Raw genomic sequence first — 20,895 nt, 5'->3', positions numbered from 1 at the left:
CAGGTTTTTCACAAGATCACGTTTGTATTATTAGAGATAAGCTTTTAATTTAAACCGAATCTTATACACTCACATTTTCACACTTAATAATTGAATTTCACACTAAATTCAATTATTTAGTTTTTTTTTTTTTTAGAGTTATCACCTAACAACTTATTAATGTAATAGCCAAACTTTGCATAAAAAAAGAGATCTAAATTTACATCTGAAGCATAAAATAAATACAAATGTGTCTGAGGTACACATTTACATAATGCTATGGGATTAATACTTTTAATTAATTGTCAGTGAGATACAATTTTAAAGTTCTGAATAGCAGCAAAAAATGTACAATATGTTGACATTATCCAGGCACCGAAATATGTGAAGACATTTTACTTACAAATCAAAGCCTCATGGTGAAATAGTGAAAAGATGGAAGGAAACCTGTGTAAAGCCTTAAAAACAAAAAGGTTACTATTTCAAAAATGTTCTGCATTTACTGGAAACTTGTAGAAGGATCTAAATATGGAAGGCAAATATTCCAATGCAAGACGACCAGTAAGAAGCTCTCGCTTCACTGGATTGTTCTGTAAACATTGCATTAATCTAGATCTCCGCATGTTGAGTGCTTGTAGTTTAGCCCATTGTCTTCTTGTGCATTAGGTTCATAAATCTGGACTCACCACAAACCTCTTCAGGAACAATCTGCTGCACCTCAAACCACTTTGTCCAGATACAATTTACCAGTTAATATTTCACTTCCTGAACGACCTTTAAGAAACTCCTGACTGGTGTGGAGATGTCTGGATTAAATGGTTTAGGATTTTTTATTGCTATTTTTATTTCCTTTGGAATTTCCTAAATTAGGTTGCAGAAGACGGAACCTAAAGGATGTTTGATAACACCAAACAGAAGGGATTCTAAAATATATCTCTGTAAAATATATCACATTTTATGAACTAAGTCAAAACTAAGAAATGTTGTAATACATTCACAGTGTTATTTCAGACACAGAGCAACTTTAAAAACTTTTCCAACTTTTTTTTTTTTTTTTTTACCAAGAACAATTTCTTTATTACTTGATTATTAAGATGGACAGTAAGGAAAATCTTAAAGATGTAGTCTGCTTGCTTTACATGCTATAACTGGAAAGAAAAATCTGAATATTATTCTTACTGAACTGTTATCACCTATTCTAACTTTTGGAATGAATTTCACGTTTTGGAAAAAAAAATCAAATTTTTCTATTTTTCTATTAAATATATTCTTTGGTTTTTAGAGGCAAGCTGGTAATATTGCCTGAATAAAGGATGGAAAGTTTCCACCAACTATCCACCATGACTCACTGTGCTCTCCAAAAATAACCAAAATAAATCCAGGGAAAGCAAATGATTCTTCCTGATGATGACAGTTTTAACTAGCTTTTTTTCTCTCTACTTCTGCAGTTTGGTGAAGAATATTTTCTCTATAAAGGAATTTTAAAAAAAAGACCAAAATTTTTGACCCTCATACAAATATTGTCCCAATGCTAACAATGTAAAAAAAAAAAAAAAAAGACAACTCAAAATAGGGAATAAAAGAAAAATTTATCTGATTTGTGTGAGAATTGCAGTGCATTAGAGTTAGAATTCTTGACATCTGGTAGATGTAGTTTTCCACCGTCACTGTTCAGGATTTTGGGATCAATGTAGTTATGTGAGGTCAATTTCATTTAAACTCCGGTGGATATTTCAGAGAAATCAGAACAGAGGCGACAGCAGAGCAACAAGAATTTATTTGAACTGGCACTAACTGCTCCGAAGAGGTGAGGTGGAAACAAATCTCTGTTAGACTATGTGAACAGTTTAGTGTCCACACCACCTGTGTGAGCGAAGGGCCACACAGGTGGAGTGACTGGAGCTCAGAAAAGAGATGTGAGGAGAGGCCTTTATTGGCTGGAACAGTGGCTGATTGGGTAGTTTTCAGTTATGCACAACTTAACAATCATGCCACACATTTCAGATTTAAATTAGTAGAAACAAAAAAAAAAACAACAACAACAACATAATATTATCCTTCAACTATACTTTGTATTGGTCCAAACACCCATTTATCTACCAGTTGAATACTTTTGCAAGGCAATGTAAGCTTTTCTTTTGATTTAAAAAAAAAAAATCTTCATGATCACAAAACTACACATTTCAGTTTTAAAAACTGAGATTGTTTTCCGGGACAGCCGAGTCCAGGCTTGCATCATGGAAAATGCCTTCTTATCCCGCTTGAGAAGGTCCTGCAGGGCCGGAGGAGATGGTCAGTGGAGTCACGGCGTCATGTGTTCTTGTGATAACAGTCATGTGAGGCTTTGCCCCAGCTGCATCCACACAGCGCGGCGTGGCTGTGTTTTTCCACATGAACGGTAAACAGCGGTTTCAGTGAGTCTGGCCTGCAAGAGGGCGGAGGACTTCACTGCCTCAGTCATCCCAACTCTCTCCCTCTCTCTCTCTCTCTCTCTCTCTCTCTCTCTCTCTCTCTCTCTCTCTGTGTGTGTGTGTAAGTGTTATTCTAGGTCAGCCATTTCCCTGGAATGTTCTGCTGGCTGCCAAAGAGAAGTCACTACAAAGGAATGCACACATAACACTGCAGAAACACAAGGATGACTTAAAAAGGACTGAAAGTCAGAGGAGACGGGCAACATGCTAAGTTCTCCTCACTCCTCTTCCATGTGGCACTTTATTTTTTTTTTTGACTGTTGAGGAAAACACAATTATGAAATATAGTGCTATGAGGGAAAAAAACTGATTTCTTCAGGGGTTGTTTTTTTTTTTGCTTTTTTTTGGCTCACTTAAACAGTTTGTATCATCAAACAAATTTAAATACCAGCAAAGATAATCTGTCTAAATACCAAAACGTTTGATTATTTTCTTTACTAGGGGAAAATATAGCAACCTGATCCAACATGTGACTGTGTGAAAATATGACTGCTCCTCTAGTTACATCATTAATGAAAAGTGATTAACCACACTTTTAAAACAAGTGAGTTACATTTCCACATGGGCCTAATTAAAGCCCTTAAAGAGTAAAAAAAAAAAAAAAAAAGGAAGACATAAACAGAGCCTGAGAACACGAAGTAGGCTAAAGATCTCAAAAAGTAACATAGAGTATAAAAGAAATTCAAAAACAGATGGGGAAAAAAGTGACACGTATTTGTCTCCAGATGCTCTGAAACAATTATTTGGATTAATTGTGATGATTTGATTATTAAAATAATCGTCGACTGCTTTGGTAATCGAAACAACATCAAAAAAACAATGTAATTTGCACAAAGAACAACATAGTCAGAGCAGTAGATAAGATAACTGTACAATTTGAATGATCAGGCATTCACTAATTGCATTATATGCAACAAAATGTTAATTTTATCATTTTAAAAAAGGAGTTAAATCATTTATTTGTATTACTTAAATGTGTTTCCAGTATTTTGTAAAATAAGGATAAGTGGTTAATTGAAAAATCTGTGAATGTGCCTATTTTTTTTTTATCCAATTAATCATCAGATTAATCAATTACTAAAATGACCTATAGTTGCAGCCCTGGCCAGCAGTGAACCACAGTGAACCACTTATCTAGAAAAAGCCGCACCCCTCCTACCGGAATCACTCCAGGAGGAGAACATCAACAATTCACCGAAGAGATTAAAAGAAAACCAAGAACAGCCAAAACACAGCTGGCTTGAGTGAAGGTCAGTGAATGAACAACAAGAAAAAGACTTGACTAAAGTTTTTCCCATGGTAGAATTTCAAGGTCAAAGCCACTGCTGACCAGGAAGAACGCTAAGACGGGTCTCAAGTCGACCAAAAACACCTTGGTGGTCCCCAGGACTTTAGGGGAAATATTCTGTGGCCTGACAAGATGAAAGTAAAAGCATGTTACGCATGAGCTAAAGCTAATATCATTCCAAAAAATAATAAGAGGTGGGAGTATGATGGTCTGGGGCAGCTTTGCTTCTTCAGGACCGTAACTGATGGACTATAAATTCTGCTCACTACCAACAAAATCCTTAAGGAGAACGTTTTTCCAGCAGCTCATGTGACCTTGGGTTAGGCAGAAGGCTCAATGAACTGAAGCAGCAACGGCGCAAATCTCATCTCATTATTGGGGGGGGACCATAAACAGGAAAAATTCTTAAGAGCAATTTTGGGGGGGAGTCAGTGAAGTTACAGTGTAATGTAACATAAAATGTGGTTTAAAAAGTTTTTAAACCACATTCAAGCTGCAAGACCAAAAATGACCAGTATGCACATCAACAAACTGTTGAGAAATAAAATTCAAATTCAAATGTTGCTTCTATATGAGTTTTGTTCAATCTGACTGATCTAATCTCTGCTACACCTTTACAAAAATGTAAGGTTCTAAATAAAAGATCTTTAATGAGTAGCTGCTCTTAATAAAATTCCTTATAAACATTGATTTATTGAAAAGGCTCCCAATGCAAATTATGGGCTATTTAAATTATAACTTAAGTTGCTTTATTTTTAAGCCTTTTTTAGTTTTGTCATGGGTGACGGAGAACAACAAGTAGATAGAAATGAATGGGGAATTATAACTTAAACATAACACTAAAAGCACAATGGTTTATGTAGAAAAATATTCAGATTTTATTTTGTGCTTTTAAAGGCTCTACGTTGAAAACAGTGAGAAATAAAGTCATAACTTTCTGGTTCTTCTATCTGTTCTCTTTTCTGTTCTCGGCTCCCAAACATTGAAGTATTGTTGCCAGTTTCCAGGTTAAGTTTATCAATTACTTTTCCATATACAACCAGGTTGGTTTGGAAAGTTGTCGTCTTTTCACTGGTAACCGAAATGAACATTTGAGAACTGCTGTTTGGATTTTACTCAGGTTTATCTTTTTATGTTCTGAACATTTGATTGAGGCGACATCTCCAAAAGGAGAGTCAAGGCAAATACTTTTCATCTCACCGTTTACACCCATCTGCATGATCCATTTCAGAGGAGCATTTTGCATCTGCGCCGCCATCAAAACCAGAAACCAATCTGAACCTGCTTTGTTTTCCCTCTTTGTCTCTCCAGCCCTCCCTTCCTCCCCGCTCCTTTTCTCTGCCTGTGGAAGTCAGGCTGCTGCTGCAGTGATGGCCGCTCAGACTCCGATCGGAGTGAGCGAAGGGGTCAGCACTCCTCGGCCGCTGCTCCTGCATGGCCGTGTCGCCTCTGGTCCTGTGACATAGTGAAAACACTGCAGCAGATTGGGATTGTACGTGATGCGGCAGGTCGCTGGGGGAGGAAGCAGCGAGGCAGCTGCAGCGCGTGGAGTGTAGAGGTGGTGGTGGTGGTGATGCTGGGTAGGAGGAGGAGGAGGAGGAGAGATGGATAGAGAAGAAGAAAAAAAAATGAAGAAATGGGAAATCTCGGGAACCTGTTTCCAGGGCAACAGAGGTCTGAAAAACACAGGCAGGTTGGACTGTTTATTCGCCACGCTGCACTGCCCTGTGGCAAGATACTGCAGACGAATCTAATAACAGCGGCCCTGGCTCTGGTCTGGGGCCCCGACCCCAACCCCATCCCGGGCTCCGTCTCTGGCAAGGGCTCCGGCTTCGTCTCCCATTGGGCCCACGCTGGCTTTAAGGGACTCTGGCTCCTGTCAGAGAGCGTGTACTTCTGTCACATGTGTGTCGCAGGTAAAGGGAAATCACAAGGCCATGCTGCATGATCCATGCCATCCCCAACCTCCATACATGGTGATCATCTGCAGGTGACGTCATGATCCTCCTCCTTTTTTTTCTTCTGCTTTTTCTCGAAAATGATCTGCTCTAATCTGCAGTCATTCACTCAGTAGGCTTCAGGAGGAGGGAGGGGAAACATCCTTTTCTCTGTGGGAGACATTAGCCCTGTGAGCTCATGAATATATTATAGAGGGCTATTGAGCATTGAGGAAAGGCACACTGTGCTGCCAGGTCCTCCTGCGAAAGCAAGCACAAACTGCAACAGCCTGTGTGGGAAAATTAGGATTAAAGCTTTGGATTATTCTTGCTTTTTTGTATATAAATATGTAATACATATTTTATTTTTTTATTTTTTTTGTTTGCTTTTTGTTATTGGGGGAAAAAAAAGAAGTGCCACAAAAATATCGCGACGGTAGTTGCACATTTGTAAACGTAAAGAGTGCAGTTTAAAGAGACCAGAAGAATTTGTACCGCTGAGCTATGGTGGTCACATCGGTCCTCAAGCAGCATCGCCTTCTCTCTGTAACCTGACTGCGACACGAAGAGATAATGCTGCGTTTAGTGACCGTCGGACATATCCTTTTCCCGTCTCCTCCCACGCCTGAAAGTATGGTTCGGAGTAAAAGAAAAGAAAAAAAAGAAAAGTTGACTTAATACAAACAGTTCGTGAAAAAAATTACACCCTATCCTACTGAAATAAAGTAATACAGAGATGCATCGGCTGTCCCCCCCGCCCCCATTTTCAAACAAGCAGTTGAAGGAGGAAGGATTATTACCAGAGCTTCCAGACACGGACGGATTATTAATCATATCTAAAAACACATCTTTTCAGAAGAGTTTTTAAATGTATGACTATTTTTAAACAAGGTGTGTATTTAAGTGTTCTCCTTTTATGATTTTGTTTGATGACCTAGTGTTCTGTTTGCAATTTTACTTGATTCTTGTAAAGTGTCTATTAAAATAAATGAAATATATTATATTGTCTGGTGGAGTAATTAATGCAAAAGGAGCCCGGGCCAAGTAATATTGAATGAAACGTGTACAGTACATAAACAAACTTTTAAGAAGCCCCCCAATCTCATTTAAAAAAAAAAATCTAATACAATATTTTAATTTGTGAGAAATAATTTTCACGTTTCATTATCTTCACAATCACAGCAATATACACATAACATACCTACTTATGAGTTTCACTTATTCATTTTGATTACTGAAATACATTAACACAGATGCAACTGTATTAATGTTTTAATATTTATATTATAGTGTCAGTTGACAAAAATACGAGTTCTCAAAGGTCATTGAACGCACCGCTAGCTTTATCTCCGTTTAGCTAAGCTAACATAACTGTATACTATAAAGCAGCTTCATTGTCTGCCAGCTGAAGCATACCCACGGTAAGCTCCGGGGCAGTGAACAGGCAGTGTGTTAAGGTGTTCGGTTAGCTAGCTTTCGTTACAATGTCGCTCGCGCTTAGCGGCGCCGCACAAAGGAGCGTTCCACGGTGTTACACAAAGTTAACGGTGTGAGTTAAGTAGCTCTCAGTTAGCTCAGGGTGGCAGCCAGCGGCTCAGCCAGCAGCGTGTTAAAGCCCCTCCACAGACAGCTCTCTTATTCCAGTCCTCTGCTGGCACTTAACACAGCGACATATAACCCAAACTTAAAGCGACGAGAGGCTGCCAGCGCAGCGCCTTCTTCCATTTCCTTCAAAACGGGACTACCTGCGCCTATTTCTTCACGTTTGTGCTTGTTTTTTGTTGTTTTTGTTGTTTTTGTTTTTTAACGGCGGAGCTCCATCACCCGGAGTGTCTGCGCTTTATCCCCCGAGCAGCCCGATAAGGTAAGGTTGAAACAAAACAGCTGCTATTCTCTGTTTTAGTGACGGAGGGGAACACGCGCGCACAGAACACACGCGGACACAGACAGAGAGAGGCTGGTCTCATCCACTCTGTGCTGCACACTGCCGAAATGCTTTGTTCTGCTCTGCTGCATGTTTTTCCTGTGACACTCTTCAAGATGCGTTTACAAATCAGGGTGTTCATGTTTGCAGAAAGGGCTGCAGCTTATTGAAAACGTCTGGCGCTGAGATAATGAGCAGTAATATGTGTCACATAAATATTGCAGTCATATTAGATCATTAAACCTGTTTGGGAAGAATTACCTGCTGTGGAATGATTGGGTTATTTTGGGAGAAGGCAACTGCAGAGAAAACAAAACACGCTGTAAACGGGAGACAATATCTATTATATATATATATATATATATATATATATATATATATATATATATATATATATATATATATATATATATACATATATATATATATATATATATATATATATATATATATATATACATGCACACGTTAGGTGGAGACAAGGGTTTAAGAAAATGGATGGATATATATATATATATATATATATATATATATATATATATATATATATATATATAGTGAATATGTACATAGCACAGTTGAGAGGTCTTTCTCTGAAGAGATATTTGGAGGGAAAAATTCAGTGCCGTGTTACATTTGTTGGCTGACCTTTACTGTGATGCATTTATATAACAATCTTCCTTGCAAAAGTATTTGCGCCCTTTGAACTTTTTCACATTTTGCCACATTACAATCTCATGCTTTGTTTGGATAGATTTTGCATAAGCCAGCGTATAATTCTGAATACAAATAAATATCTGAAAAGTGTGGAGTGGACATGTATTGATCCTCCTGATTCAATCGTTTGTAAAGCAACAAATAAACAAACAAGCAAAAAAAAAAAGAAAAAGAAAGAAACACTTTTTGACAGTTACAAATCTTTGGGGAGGGGGTTGTCTCTACTTGTTTCCACATTTAAAGAATTACATTTTTACTTGAACTATTCTTCTGCAAATTAACTCAAGCTTAGTCAGATTTGACAGGTGGTGCATGCGGACATCAATTACACCCAATCTCAAGTTTTCTTCAGCTATTGACATATTTTCGTCCAGAATGACTCTATTCTTTTTCTTAGTTTTTCAACTTAATTGTCCCTGCTGGAGAGAAGCATCCCCACAGCATGATGCTACTACTAATCCGGTGGTGGTGGCATCATTTTCCACGTAGCTAGCTTGAGTCATTTCAATGCCGACAACAGACACAAAGCTAGCTAACTCTTACAGTCCACAGATGTTCGTTGTACTGGTACTAGGTATTAGCAATGATTGCCGAGGTCATTTCTGGTTTTGACTGCATAATGTGCAGTCACAGCCAGTGGCATACTACTTAATTTAAGTAATTTATTCTTTACATATAAACCAGATATGAATTTTATTGGAACTGGATACTTAAACTGAACTAAATAATATTTTCATTCATGTGCATGGGTACGGTCATTGTCAAAAATAACACATTCAAGGAGAACTTCATGAAGTTGTAATGTGTTTTCCATGATTTAGTGCACAGCTACATGGGAAAACAAGTATCTATATTTAGAGTATTTGTACTATAAAAGTATTCAGCCCCTTGGATGTTTTACCCTTTTATTGCTTTTACGAATCAACCATCAACAAAATTTTTCTTTATTATGTGACCAATAAATGACAAAAAAACCTCTTTAATGTCAAAGTGAAAATTGATTTCTACATAATTATGACAATTAAGTAAAAATATGTAACATAATATCCACCCCCTTTGAAGTGACGGACTTAATTCGACAAAGGTCCAGCCAATTGGTGATAGTCATCTCCCAATGAATGGAAGGGAGCTCACCTGAGTACAGCGAGTGTGTCTCAAGTAATCTTAATATAAAAAAGCCTGCATCTGAAAGATCCATTCAGTTGCCATGACAGCATGAAGACAACATGCCTCCATAGTCAAGTGGAAGAAAGTTCTTTGGTCTGATGAGACCAAAATGGAGCTTTTCGACCGTCAGATAAGATGCTATGTTTGGGGGATAAGAAACGCTGCACATCACCACAAACACACCATCCCCATTGTGAGGCACGGTGGTGGCAGCATATTTTATGTTAAATATTTTTGTTTCATTGTCATTTAGGAGAAATCAGATTTCAATTTGATATTAAAGAGTTCTTTGTGAATCTTATTGTCGCTGAAGCCGTATTTTGCTGATCATGACTGATTTATAAAAGCAACAAATAATGCAAAACATCCAAACGGAGTGAATACGTTTTATAGGCATTGTACATATGGAACACCCTAAGACCAAAACAAGACCATTTTGCAGTGACCCAGGATCAGTGAGACATGACAATATTCTTGAGACATATTTAAGGTCAGAGAGAGAGCAGATTCTGTGGAGGGTTTAAAATGTGACTCAAAGCAGAAGATGGAAGATGGACAGATCTAATAGCAATCTATTTCCAAGAGGACATCTTCAACCTGACTGTCTAGTGTGTGTTTTACTGTTTTTAAGGTTAGGGAGACTTACAAACCGTTCGACTCTTATACCATGTGAAGAGTTGATCAGTAAGTGTGATCAGGTGCGGATGTAAGTTTGTATGCTCTCAGCATATGAATGACATGTTGGGATTTGACCAAATGGGCTCCTGCCAATGATAAAGAATAGTGGCCCAAGACTAGAGCTCTGAGGCACTCCTTGGTTGCCAAGGGAACTGTTCAACTGGGATGTCACATATTTATTGAATACAAACAGTTCCAGTGTTATCACTTTTATAAAGCAGTATAACAAATACCAAAAAGTGCTATTACATAATGTATGGTCTGATGTTCTTTTTAAAATCATGGATTCGCATGAATCATTGCTAATACCTAGATTTCAAAGGGTAAAAGGTAAACATTTGACATATTATCTAAGCTAATAAGCCATTAACATGTAGAGATTTTGGATCTGATCTGAATGTATGATTGGATGTTACTGGAGTGATTTGCACTGATTAGAACTATGATAAAAATGAAGACTTATTCACATGGTCTACAGTAAACTCTAATAGCAGCAACACAGGGGTACTGCTGATCACATTTACAATCGTCTTAGATGATTGAAGCTGTGTTTTGTTTTGTTTATGTTTTTTTCCTCCTCCATATGGTCTGTCACAGCAGGTATCAGGGGAGAACCGGGTTACACCCTGGACAGATCACCAGCTCTGCTCATCACGGACACAGTGCTGCTTATGCAACAATCTTTAATGCGACTTGTGAATACATGCTAACAACATCAGTTAACCTTGCTAACCTCATAAACACAGTGACAGCATCTTTATTTTGTTTTTATAGCGCAGATATTAAAGTTGGAGTTGGTGTTTTTTTTTTTTTTTTTACATAAGATGTCAGGTTGTGGTCTGAATTTTATCCTTCAGCCAATAGGACACAGAAATGACATATATGGGACACAAGATGGTTCAAAGCTGTTATTTGAACAAGCATGACTTGTTGTTTTTGAGTTGGAGTGTGTCTCTGAGGTGAGGGAGCCACTGCCTGTTTTTCCTCTCTGGCCGTGGCTTCCTGGACGTATCATGGGCACAAAAACATGTTGACTTGGCAGGAGGCCAGGCTCTGTTACTTTAGGTCAGTTTTGACAAAAATTCGTTCTCCCCTCAGAAATGTGGAAAACAGGAATCTAGATCTGGAAAGGAAAGTGTTGATGTACTAACTCTCAAATTGATGGCAGGAGTTTTTTAATGTGCTGTGCATATCTAATACAGAGTGACAGAAGGAAATGTCTAGTTCAAGTAATATTTCAAAAGAAAGAGTTGTATAGTAAAGGTTCTGTGTTTGTATTATTCAACAAATCCATGTATTAACCACTAGACAGGAGAATTTCTTAAATATCCCATGAATAATTTTAGGGCTTAAATGATTAATCGTATTAATTGTGATGAATTGACAATTGAAATAATTAACTAATTTAGTGGTTAACTGGAGCATGCAAGCTCAAAAACTTGCAATTTTCTGAAAGAACAACATACTCAGAGCACTAATTAAGCCAAAACTGTCCAATAATGTGTACATTTCCCCTGGATGATAAAAACCCCCCCAGTCTGTAAATGTGTTCTACCCAGAATTCCTCAAGTGACAAAGTTTTAGCTTCACCAGGTTCAAACTCATTAAAAAAAATCTCCTATTAAGCACCTGTTGCTGTTCACTCACTAATTGAGAAAAACATTAAACGGATCCTTCGCCCTACGCTGTGTTGATGTTGAGTCGAGCAGAAAGGGCTGAGCTTCGATGTTCGAAGCATTGGTTTAGCTGCGGATGCATTCTTTTTGCTAGAAATGATCAAGCATACATAAAATGATGTCATGCTACTGTATTTTACGCAAAAAAAAAAAAAATATATATATATATATTTTTTTTATTTAAGAAAAAACCCCAAATTGGTTGTTTCTTTGTATTTTTTATGTATTTCTGGCATTGACTATAGAGTTTCCCATAAAAACGCTAAAATTTGAATACCCACCTGGGAGTTGCAGTAATGGAGAGACATAAAAACACAAAAGAAGAACATTCTGAGCATGACTAAAGATTTTACAGAAGCACATCTCGTCTTTTCTGTTTACTGTTAAAATAAATATTTTAAGTTTATTTTGAACTTAAAATAAACTTAAACGTTTAACTGGAAACTCTGCAGAAGATGACAATTTTTTTATCCATTAATTGTCAGAATAATTGACAGAATAATTGATTACTAAAAGCTTAAGTGGTTAATCAAAAAATGCTTACATTTTTATCTGAATAATCGATTAATCATCAAAATACTAGCTAGAATAATCGATTACTAAAATAGTCATTATTTGCAGTGCTAATTCATTTTATTCTCAGATGCATTAAGATGGTATCTATGATGTTTCAAGGGCAAGACTTTTTATCCAAAACCTATAAGTAATTCACATAAACATGGTTAAATTACTACTTTATTATTTTGTTGTTGTTGTTTTGTTTTTTGTTCGGGAAGGACTGGAGGGGATTTGGACAGTTGACATTAAAACATTAGCTATTCAAAGCTCTTCATTAGTTCTTTTAAAAGAGGAGAGCAGAGCAGGTCAGCTAGGGAACGTTGTACTTTGTGTTGAATGATTTTCTTTTTCAAACCTGCATTTTAGAAATTGCTAGCCTTTATTTTCCCAACTTGTCTTCTTGCACAAACTATGCAAGTCAAGCTTTGTAATATTCAGTAGAAATGCAACTGATACTATTCCTGATTAGTGATATGATTGTAAAGAGTTATACTAACTCGGTTTTGAGAAAGTTAATAAGGGAAGTAACTTGGCTGCTTTTTTTTTAAATTTATGTTCCGTAAGGTGTTCTAGTTTTGACTCTTTACTTGTAGGTGTTGGTGAAGCCAAAGAAAACATTGGGAGGCGTCCATTTCTGGTGTGGAAACGTAGGCATTTTTGTTCACCTTTCCTGGAATTGGGAAATCTGTCAAAGTATAAATAACAAAGTAAAAATAACTGTTAGGTGGATCTGTCACAGTAATACAGTAGGTGAGTTGTTGTTTTTTTAACTTAAGCTTATTTTTGTAAATTTAAGACTGCAACACAAGATTACTTGAATGGATGACATTTTCTTATTTCCATGGGAGTTTTCTGCACCTCTGACAACTGATTAGTTTTTTTCTGTGAAGAAGGAAATACCACTAGTATTTCCACTGGCTTATTAGCGGTATGATATGATGCAATGCATGTTTAGATTTGACCCTAAAATCTAAAGCTGGATTTAGATTTTAGGATGTTTATCTTGATGTTTTGTCCACTAGTTCTTATCCAGTGGAGGGCTCTGTTAGATACAAAGTACGACGTGTATTTTTCAAAGATTTTTTTCCTAAACTGATCTTGAGATGATGGCACCAAGAAACCAAAGCCTAAGGTAGACTTTAATTGGTCACACTTCTGCTATTTTATATTTTCTATACTTTATACTGTAAATAAAATTGTATTATTAATGTATATATACCAGAGGTGTGGACTTGAATCATGCGAATGAAAATCAAGCCATATTTTAGTCACAAATTTAAAGACCGTACTCAACTTGAGAATATCATAAAAGACTTTGGACTTGACTTGGATTTTCACACCAGTGACTCGTGTCTTTACTTCAACTCCAACACTTTTGATTTCAGTTCAATCCAGAAGTTTAAATACAGCGCACAAAAAGACACATACAGCTTTTTTTTTTTTTTTTTTTTTTTAAATCAGATTAATCAGATTAGTCATTATGACTCAATTATTGACATGATCATTAATTCATTTAGTAATCGATTTATTGCTAACTAGAGTACACAGGCTCAAAAAAATTACATTTGCTGACAGAACAACATGATCAGAGCAGGAATTAAACCAAAAACGGTACCAAAAATGTGTACATTTTTCATTTAAGATAAAAAAAAACTAACGGTTTGTATATGTTCTACCCAAGATTCATCAAGTTTTCATTTGCATCTTGTAATGTATTTCCAATGTTGCATAAAGAAGATTATCAACTTCATCGGGTTTAAATTCTGTAGATAAATAAATCTCCTATCAAGGACCTTTTGCTATTCAATTATTAATTGGTTAATTAAAAAAGTAATCACCCCTACACTGTTTTGATGTTAGATCTAGCAGAAATATCTGAGCTTTTCACATTTTGATGTTTGAAACATTTTTTACCTGCAGATGCGTCCTTTGCGACAAATGATAAAGCGTTCACAAAAAGAATGTTTTTGTTTAGAGGTGGGCAGATCACGCCAACATATCAATAATATTGATAACAAGTTGGCATCAGTGTTAGATCGATACTAGCATGGTAAGATTGATAGTTTCAGATTCTTTCTTGAATTTTTATTTTATCTTTGGAATTGTAGTTTTTCAGCCCTACCTCAAAAAGATTTTATTGTTCTGAAATTATATTTTTTGGAATTGTTTATGCAGAAAAAGATCCTCACATATGTTTTGTTTTTCTAGTTTTGTATATATTATTTTAATATTTTGTTAAAGTATTTTGCAGAAACCTATAAACTTTGTCCAACGTCTGTCCCAGGTTTTAAAAAAAGAAATTCTAAAGAAAGAAACATAAAAACCTAGAGGTCAGAAGTTTAATGATATTTCAAACCTGAATAAAATGTATTGAAATCAGTATCGGTATCGGCAATGCTGGTGCTGTATTTACTTGGTATCGGATTGATACCAAAATATCCAGTATTGCACACCTGGACTGTTATTACATTTTAGTCAAAGGAATGTTTATTTTCTTATTTAAAAAAAAGGATTTGAAATATTTGTTTATTTGCATCTTGTAATGTATTTCCAATGTTATATAAAGAGGATTTAAATAAAAAATCTGCAGCGTGCCAATTGTTTTATCCAATTTACCGATTGTCAGAATAATCGATAGAGAATAATCGATAACTAAAATAATAGTTGTTTGCAGCCCCATTGAGCATGACTTAATAGTGATCCTGTTGAAACATTAACCCACCTGAGTGGGGCCTCTTGCCTGCTCCTCTGATTAATGCTCTCCTCGCCTGGCCTATTAATCTTCAGTTGACAGTCAGGTGCAGTTGTGTCATACTCTTTCCATTCTAGGGTGATAGATTGAACAAAACTCTGTCAGAGCATAATGTTTTATTACATAATCTTGGTTAAGTTAAATTACACACAGGTGGATACTTTGTTCTAATTAGGCGACATTTGGTAGTAACTGGTTTAGATTTTATCTGGGAATGTGTTTTTTAAATGTGCCATTTTCCTCCATCTTCACGGGTTTGCACCGTTTTGTGTTGCTCTGAGACATAAAATCTCATTTTAAATATTGGATGACGGTTGTGGCTGCAACGTAAAATGAAACGCGGAACCCTTTAAGTGCCTTTTGAAAGGCACTGTAACCGCTTCGTTTGCTGTTGCACATATGACTGTATGTGGTCCTTGTAAACCAGCAGCAGTTTGAGGGTTTGATTGAGCGATTCAGCTGACGGCAAGATCTGAGAGCCGAGAGGGAAAGAACTAGAAGAGAATCCGACAGCGAGGAGCGACGTGAAGAGGAAGAGTCGAGGGTAAAGAAAATGTCAAGATGCCGAGGTCAAAGGAGGCAAAGAAAAAGAACGGAGTGTCGCAATGGGTCCTCTACAGGTACAGTCTGCGCCTCGTGCTCGCTTTGAACATCTGATGCAGCCACACACGTCTCGCACGTCTCACCCTCCCTTTGTGTGGTTTCACCGCTCAGCTGTGATGGAAGTTCCAAGGTACTCAATAGGAGGGAATTCGCGAGTGGCGATCATGTGATCTGAGGAGCAGCCTCCCTCCCGCTCTCTGTTTTTACACAAGATTCATGATGTCTGACCCAAATCTGCAAAGTACAAAAAGGAAAGTGGCAGTGAAAGAAAACAGGGAGGGGGTTGGAGGATGTCGGGGCTCTGATGTTGGGGAATTAGCATGCCACTTGGTAACCCTCAGATGAAGGAACTTGTTAGGTAAAGGCGGAGGAGCAGCTTGGAGCAGGGATAAAGAAAATGAGGGAACATATGGCGCTGAAGATGCAGGTGTAATGTTTAATAAGCTGGTTTATAAAAACCTAATTTAGACCTTAATTATTCCTTTAGATGTCCATATTGTGTTTTCTCCAGTGGCAAGCCATCTACACGGTACAGCTGCAGTAACTGAAACATTTTATTATAAAATAATTACTACCTGTTTGAAAAACAAGGAGGAATGAGAAACTTTTTTCTGTAAGCTGTAGATGAGACTTTTTTCCATGTGTATCTTTTTCCTCTCTAAATAAAGACCATAAATAAGGATGTACATTATATCAGCATCATCATCGGGGCTAAATGTGTGAACTTGCAGGTATAACCGAGGCCATCTTTGAGTTAGAGCTGTGAAGGGAAGTGGACACAGTAAACACATTGCCTCAATAGGCAATGTCAGACTAACTAGTCACAAATACTTAGGAATTGGGATACCTAAGGAGTACTCAGGCACTTGGCAGCTGTTTGATTGCTATTCACAAGGCTTTTATATGATAATGAATCAATGAATGACTCAAAAGTCCTGATTCTACTTGACTTTTGTTTGGTCCCAGGTCTTGTATGTTTGTACTTGAACTGAATTTTCTGAACTAGGAATCATTAGCATTGTTAGCTTGATGCGCTTTGGGTTTAAAGATAGATCTGTTTTCTCTTGTTTTGAGAGATTTTCTTTCAGTTTCACACATCCTGCATATGGCATGGATTTGATCCAATTATTATCCAATTATTTTATATCTTTGCCAGTGTTCTTACATATGCCCCATAAACTGTTGCGTCTACTTGCTTCTGAGTTCCTTAAGTGTGTGTGGAGTTAAGTGGCATTGACTATGGTTCTGCATGACATTGTTTACATTGAAGTTGTCATCAGCATAGAATCTGACCGTCTCTTTGTTGCTACTGTTTGATGACTTAACATATAAGCTCTGTGGAAACTCCCTCCCTAGAAAATCCTGTTTGAAGCTTAGCACTGGCCAGGTATGGCTGATTGATATCTAGGTGTCATCTTGGTGTCAAAATGTGAACAGCATCTCTCAAGGAAGACTCTTTCAACACAAACTGTCTTTGAACTAGAACTTGTATTGGTTGATTCATGAATTGGACTCGTTATTAGAGAAGAGCATGCACTGAAATAGTGGTGGACATTTACCGTATTGGTTGTTTAGCACTTACTGTAAAAAACCTGTCATGATAAGAGTTTTGATTTATCGTTGTCTATAAATTTCAGACATTTCAGACAACATTTATAAATCCCCCCAAAATGTATTTATGAGTCTTTTTTAATTAGATAAAGGAGAATAAAAAGCCGCCTAATGCTGAAATCATAGACTACTACGAATAAGCTCTACATCATAAAGTTTGCAAATAATGAATGGATATGGAACATCATTCATATTCTAAAGACTCCACCAATAATGACCTCCATAATACCACCCATCTGTTCTCGCATGTTTCTGTTTTATTGACTGATGTAAACCAGAGCCATTGATGAGGTCACTGGGATAGTGAAGATTTAGACAGCCTGTTAAGCTAACCTCATGAAACTTCTTGTTTTGTCTGAGTCAGAAAATCTGAAGATGATCAGTTTACTGTCAAAAATCTAGATAGAGCGAATGTTTGCTGCTTTATTGTTTTATATATATAGTTATCTTGACCTTCTAAAAATTTGGTCAACTTGTGATTTTGTTTTGATAAACTGATTGATCAGCAATTCCGATCCTTCTTTTGGGATTAAAAAAAGGATTGTGTTCGTGTTGTGTGAACACGATGGAGTTCTGTGACTCCATCGTGTTTGAGTTCAGATCAAGGAGAAGGGCACATGTTTGAATGCATAAATTGTTTTAATCCCTTCTTTGGTTCACACAAAATCTTGTTCATTGCTGATCGGTAGGCATATATGGGAAACAGAAATCACATGGAACAAGTTGATCTGTTCAGATAAGGCTGATATTGGCAGATTTGGGTGATACTGATTATTATTACTTTTTGGCTGATATTGATTTTTTTTGTTTTTGTTTTTCAATATTTTTGGAAGGGCAGTTTTCTTTGCATAATATTATCGCTTTTTGCAATAATTACTCAGACAATTTATTGTCTAGCAAAACTTATCATGTCTGTCCTAGGCGAATCCTGGTTTTGTCAGATGCTGACGCTATACATGGCCGTTATAAGCAAGAAGTAGAGAATGCAAACTAGCCTGAACCACGCATCCCAGAAAAATTGACAGAATTTTTGGAATTAGAATTTTCTACCTTTTCGTGCCTCTGGTAAGGCACAGACCCACCAGTAGATGGGGGGCATTCTGTCACTCCCACCCCAGGCCGGAGTGCCTCTCGCCTGCCACTAAAGGCTGACAGTCTTCCCTCACATGCTGGAGGTTCTGACCTATTCGACAAACCCTTTTTGCATATTAACTCTTTTTCAGAAAAGCAAAAAACACTTCAAGTGAGCACAAAAACATTTGAGCCAAATTGAGAAAGTTATTTCCAATCTTTCAGTTTCCGTCAATCTTTTCTAATACGATACATCAAAATGGGCAGAAAAGGTGTTGATGGAAACACGGCTAGTGGCTGATTATCTTTAGAGAAGATCGATAAATAAATCTTTTTCCTTTTTTTTTGTATCAACCAATCTTTAAAAATTAAGGAAATCTGGGGCTTCTTATCAGTGGACTCAGGGTTCAAAACAAAATTTCTGTCCTTGAGTGACGTGAGAATGAGACTACAGGAGAAAGAGACTCCAAGGCCAGACTTTCAGTACTTTGGACCAGCATGTATTGGTTAAGTTTTGTCAGAAGAGTTCTGAAGTCAACCTCAGTAAAATGCAGATTTTCTCACATAATCTTTAAAAGTTCACAACACAGGAAAGGAAATGTGTAGCACCTTTGGTGTGCCGCCTTTCGTTTTTTTTTTTCTCTTGTCTTTTTTTAAATCCACTTCAGGATCCAAAGCATCCTTTAACTAAAATCCATTTCATTAAGTTCAAACAGAGAAATGACGTGAATTTAGTGAAAACACTTGGAACATGTGGCTAATCAGCTACCTATTGATCAACAGTCAGAGTGGTTTTGTGTGTCCTCGGTGTTCCCGGGAGTGACGTAGGAAAGACGTTGACCTTTTATTAACGTAAAAAAGGTCCCGACCATGACTCTAGTCAGCTGCGGGAGAGAGCACCGCACGCTCCTGAGTCACTGCTTGTACGTCGGTGAGGCGAGAGAAGAGCTCGCCTCGTCTCATCTCTGTTCTCTTAAATTCCTTTTGAAATCAGCAAGCTAAATTTAGCTCGTACTCCCTCCCCCCTCCCTCTTCCAGAGGTATCCGAGCTGCAGCAGACAGTGATAGGCTAACGTTTTTGAAGTGCGCAGTCCACACACACACAGATTAAAGTGAGTGGCACAGAGTGGGAGGTCGCTATGTCTTTTGTGCACACAGTGTGGGCTATAGTGATGATAAATGGTTGCCGTGCAGCAAATGAGCTGTGAGAGTTTGTCTGTTTATGCGTGTTTTTTTTTGTTTTTTTTTTTCTTTCCCTTCTCCCAGGGCTGATGCTTGAGGACAGTGGGGGCTCTCTAATGATCCCACCATTCATCCGATGAACCCCCTTAACTCCATGAAACCCTCCCTGCCTCCCACTCCACAAAGGTACCCACACACACACACGCACACCCACGCACGCACACACACACACACTGTGCTGACATTAAGCCCAGGAAGATGATGTGGTGTATCTCTGTGACTGTCTCATTCAAGCAACAATGCCACTTGATGATGGATCTGCACAAGGATCGATCTTAAACGAATAATTCAACTCACATGTCACCTTACACCACTAGGAGGAAACTGATCTGGAAATTATTTAGTCATGATAAAGAAATGAAACAATGTCATCACTACTACACTAGAGATGCTACTTTTTAGTGTCTAGTAAATAGAGTCTGATTTTAATCGTCACGGAAGCATTTTTTCTTTCCAAACGGTCAAGAGATTCTGTTTGTTATATGACTGACAGGAGAAGATGGCATAAGCACATAAATCATTTATGTAGAACAAGTTTGTACGGCTCTACACTATATCAAATTCCATCAGTTTATATCTAAACAAAAACAAGTTTGTGCGTAAAATTCTCTAATGTAAATTATCAGGATTACTTTAGCTTAGCTACCTGGCTTTTTCTTCAATAAAAAAATATGAAAGAATTATATTTAAAAAACGAAGCAGATATAAAGAGTATTTTGAATTAATTCTGTATTCCCAGAACTAAGAATTGCGATTCTCTATAGAGTAATTTTTTTTCTTTACTTTACTATATTTTGAACATATAATTATATGTTTTGAACATATAATTCTGCAGATAATCTGCAGATCTTTTCTAGACCACTCCGGTGGGTTTCAGACTGTTTTACTCCACCATTTGTTCTGTTCTGCCTTTTTACAGCTAAACTATTCGCCTCTGAAGAGTTTTATCTGATTAAAAGTCATTAGATTTTCAAAAATGCAAAAACAGAAAAATTGATGGCAGCAAGTCAGACAGGCTTGTTTCATTTTCTAGATTATAACATGATGAAATGTTTTGTACGGAGCTCAATTAGTCTCTGGAAGATTCACAAAGCGTACAGTAAGATTTGCATGTGCATAAAAGAAGACCTGTAAGTGTGCCACATGATTCACACATTCTCAAATGTACAAGTTTTCCACAACAAATACAAATCGCCAAATGCACGTACACAAATCACCAGT

The 20,895-nt window shown here is 37.2% G+C and overlaps 1 protein-coding gene across 4 annotated transcripts in view; it reads left to right on the top strand.

Moving 5' to 3' along the window:
- The first annotated feature begins 7,012 nt into the window (after positions 1–7,012).
- zmiz2 (zinc finger, MIZ-type containing 2) overlaps positions 7,013–20,895 on the top strand; it is a 38,175-nt gene continuing 24,292 nt past the window's right edge. For 2 of the 4 annotated variants that reach the window (XM_044144691.1, XM_044144689.1), the window contains exons 1-2: positions 7,016–7,096; positions 19,699–19,800. In XM_044144691.1, the coding sequence (XP_044000626.1) occupies positions 19,751–19,800 (50 nt within the window). In that variant the 5' untranslated portion in view covers positions 7,016–7,096; positions 19,699–19,750. Of the gene's footprint in view, positions 7,540–19,698; positions 19,801–20,895 lie in introns of all 4 variants that reach the window. The other 2 variants (XM_044144688.1, XM_044144690.1) reach the window with 2 other exon arrangements.

This window comes from Gambusia affinis, linkage group LG17 (assembly GCF_019740435.1).
Source record: "Gambusia affinis linkage group LG17, SWU_Gaff_1.0, whole genome shotgun sequence".
NCBI lineage: Eukaryota > Metazoa > Chordata > Actinopteri > Cyprinodontiformes > Poeciliidae > Gambusia > Gambusia affinis.
This window is presented reverse-complemented; position numbering and strand designations above follow the sequence as displayed.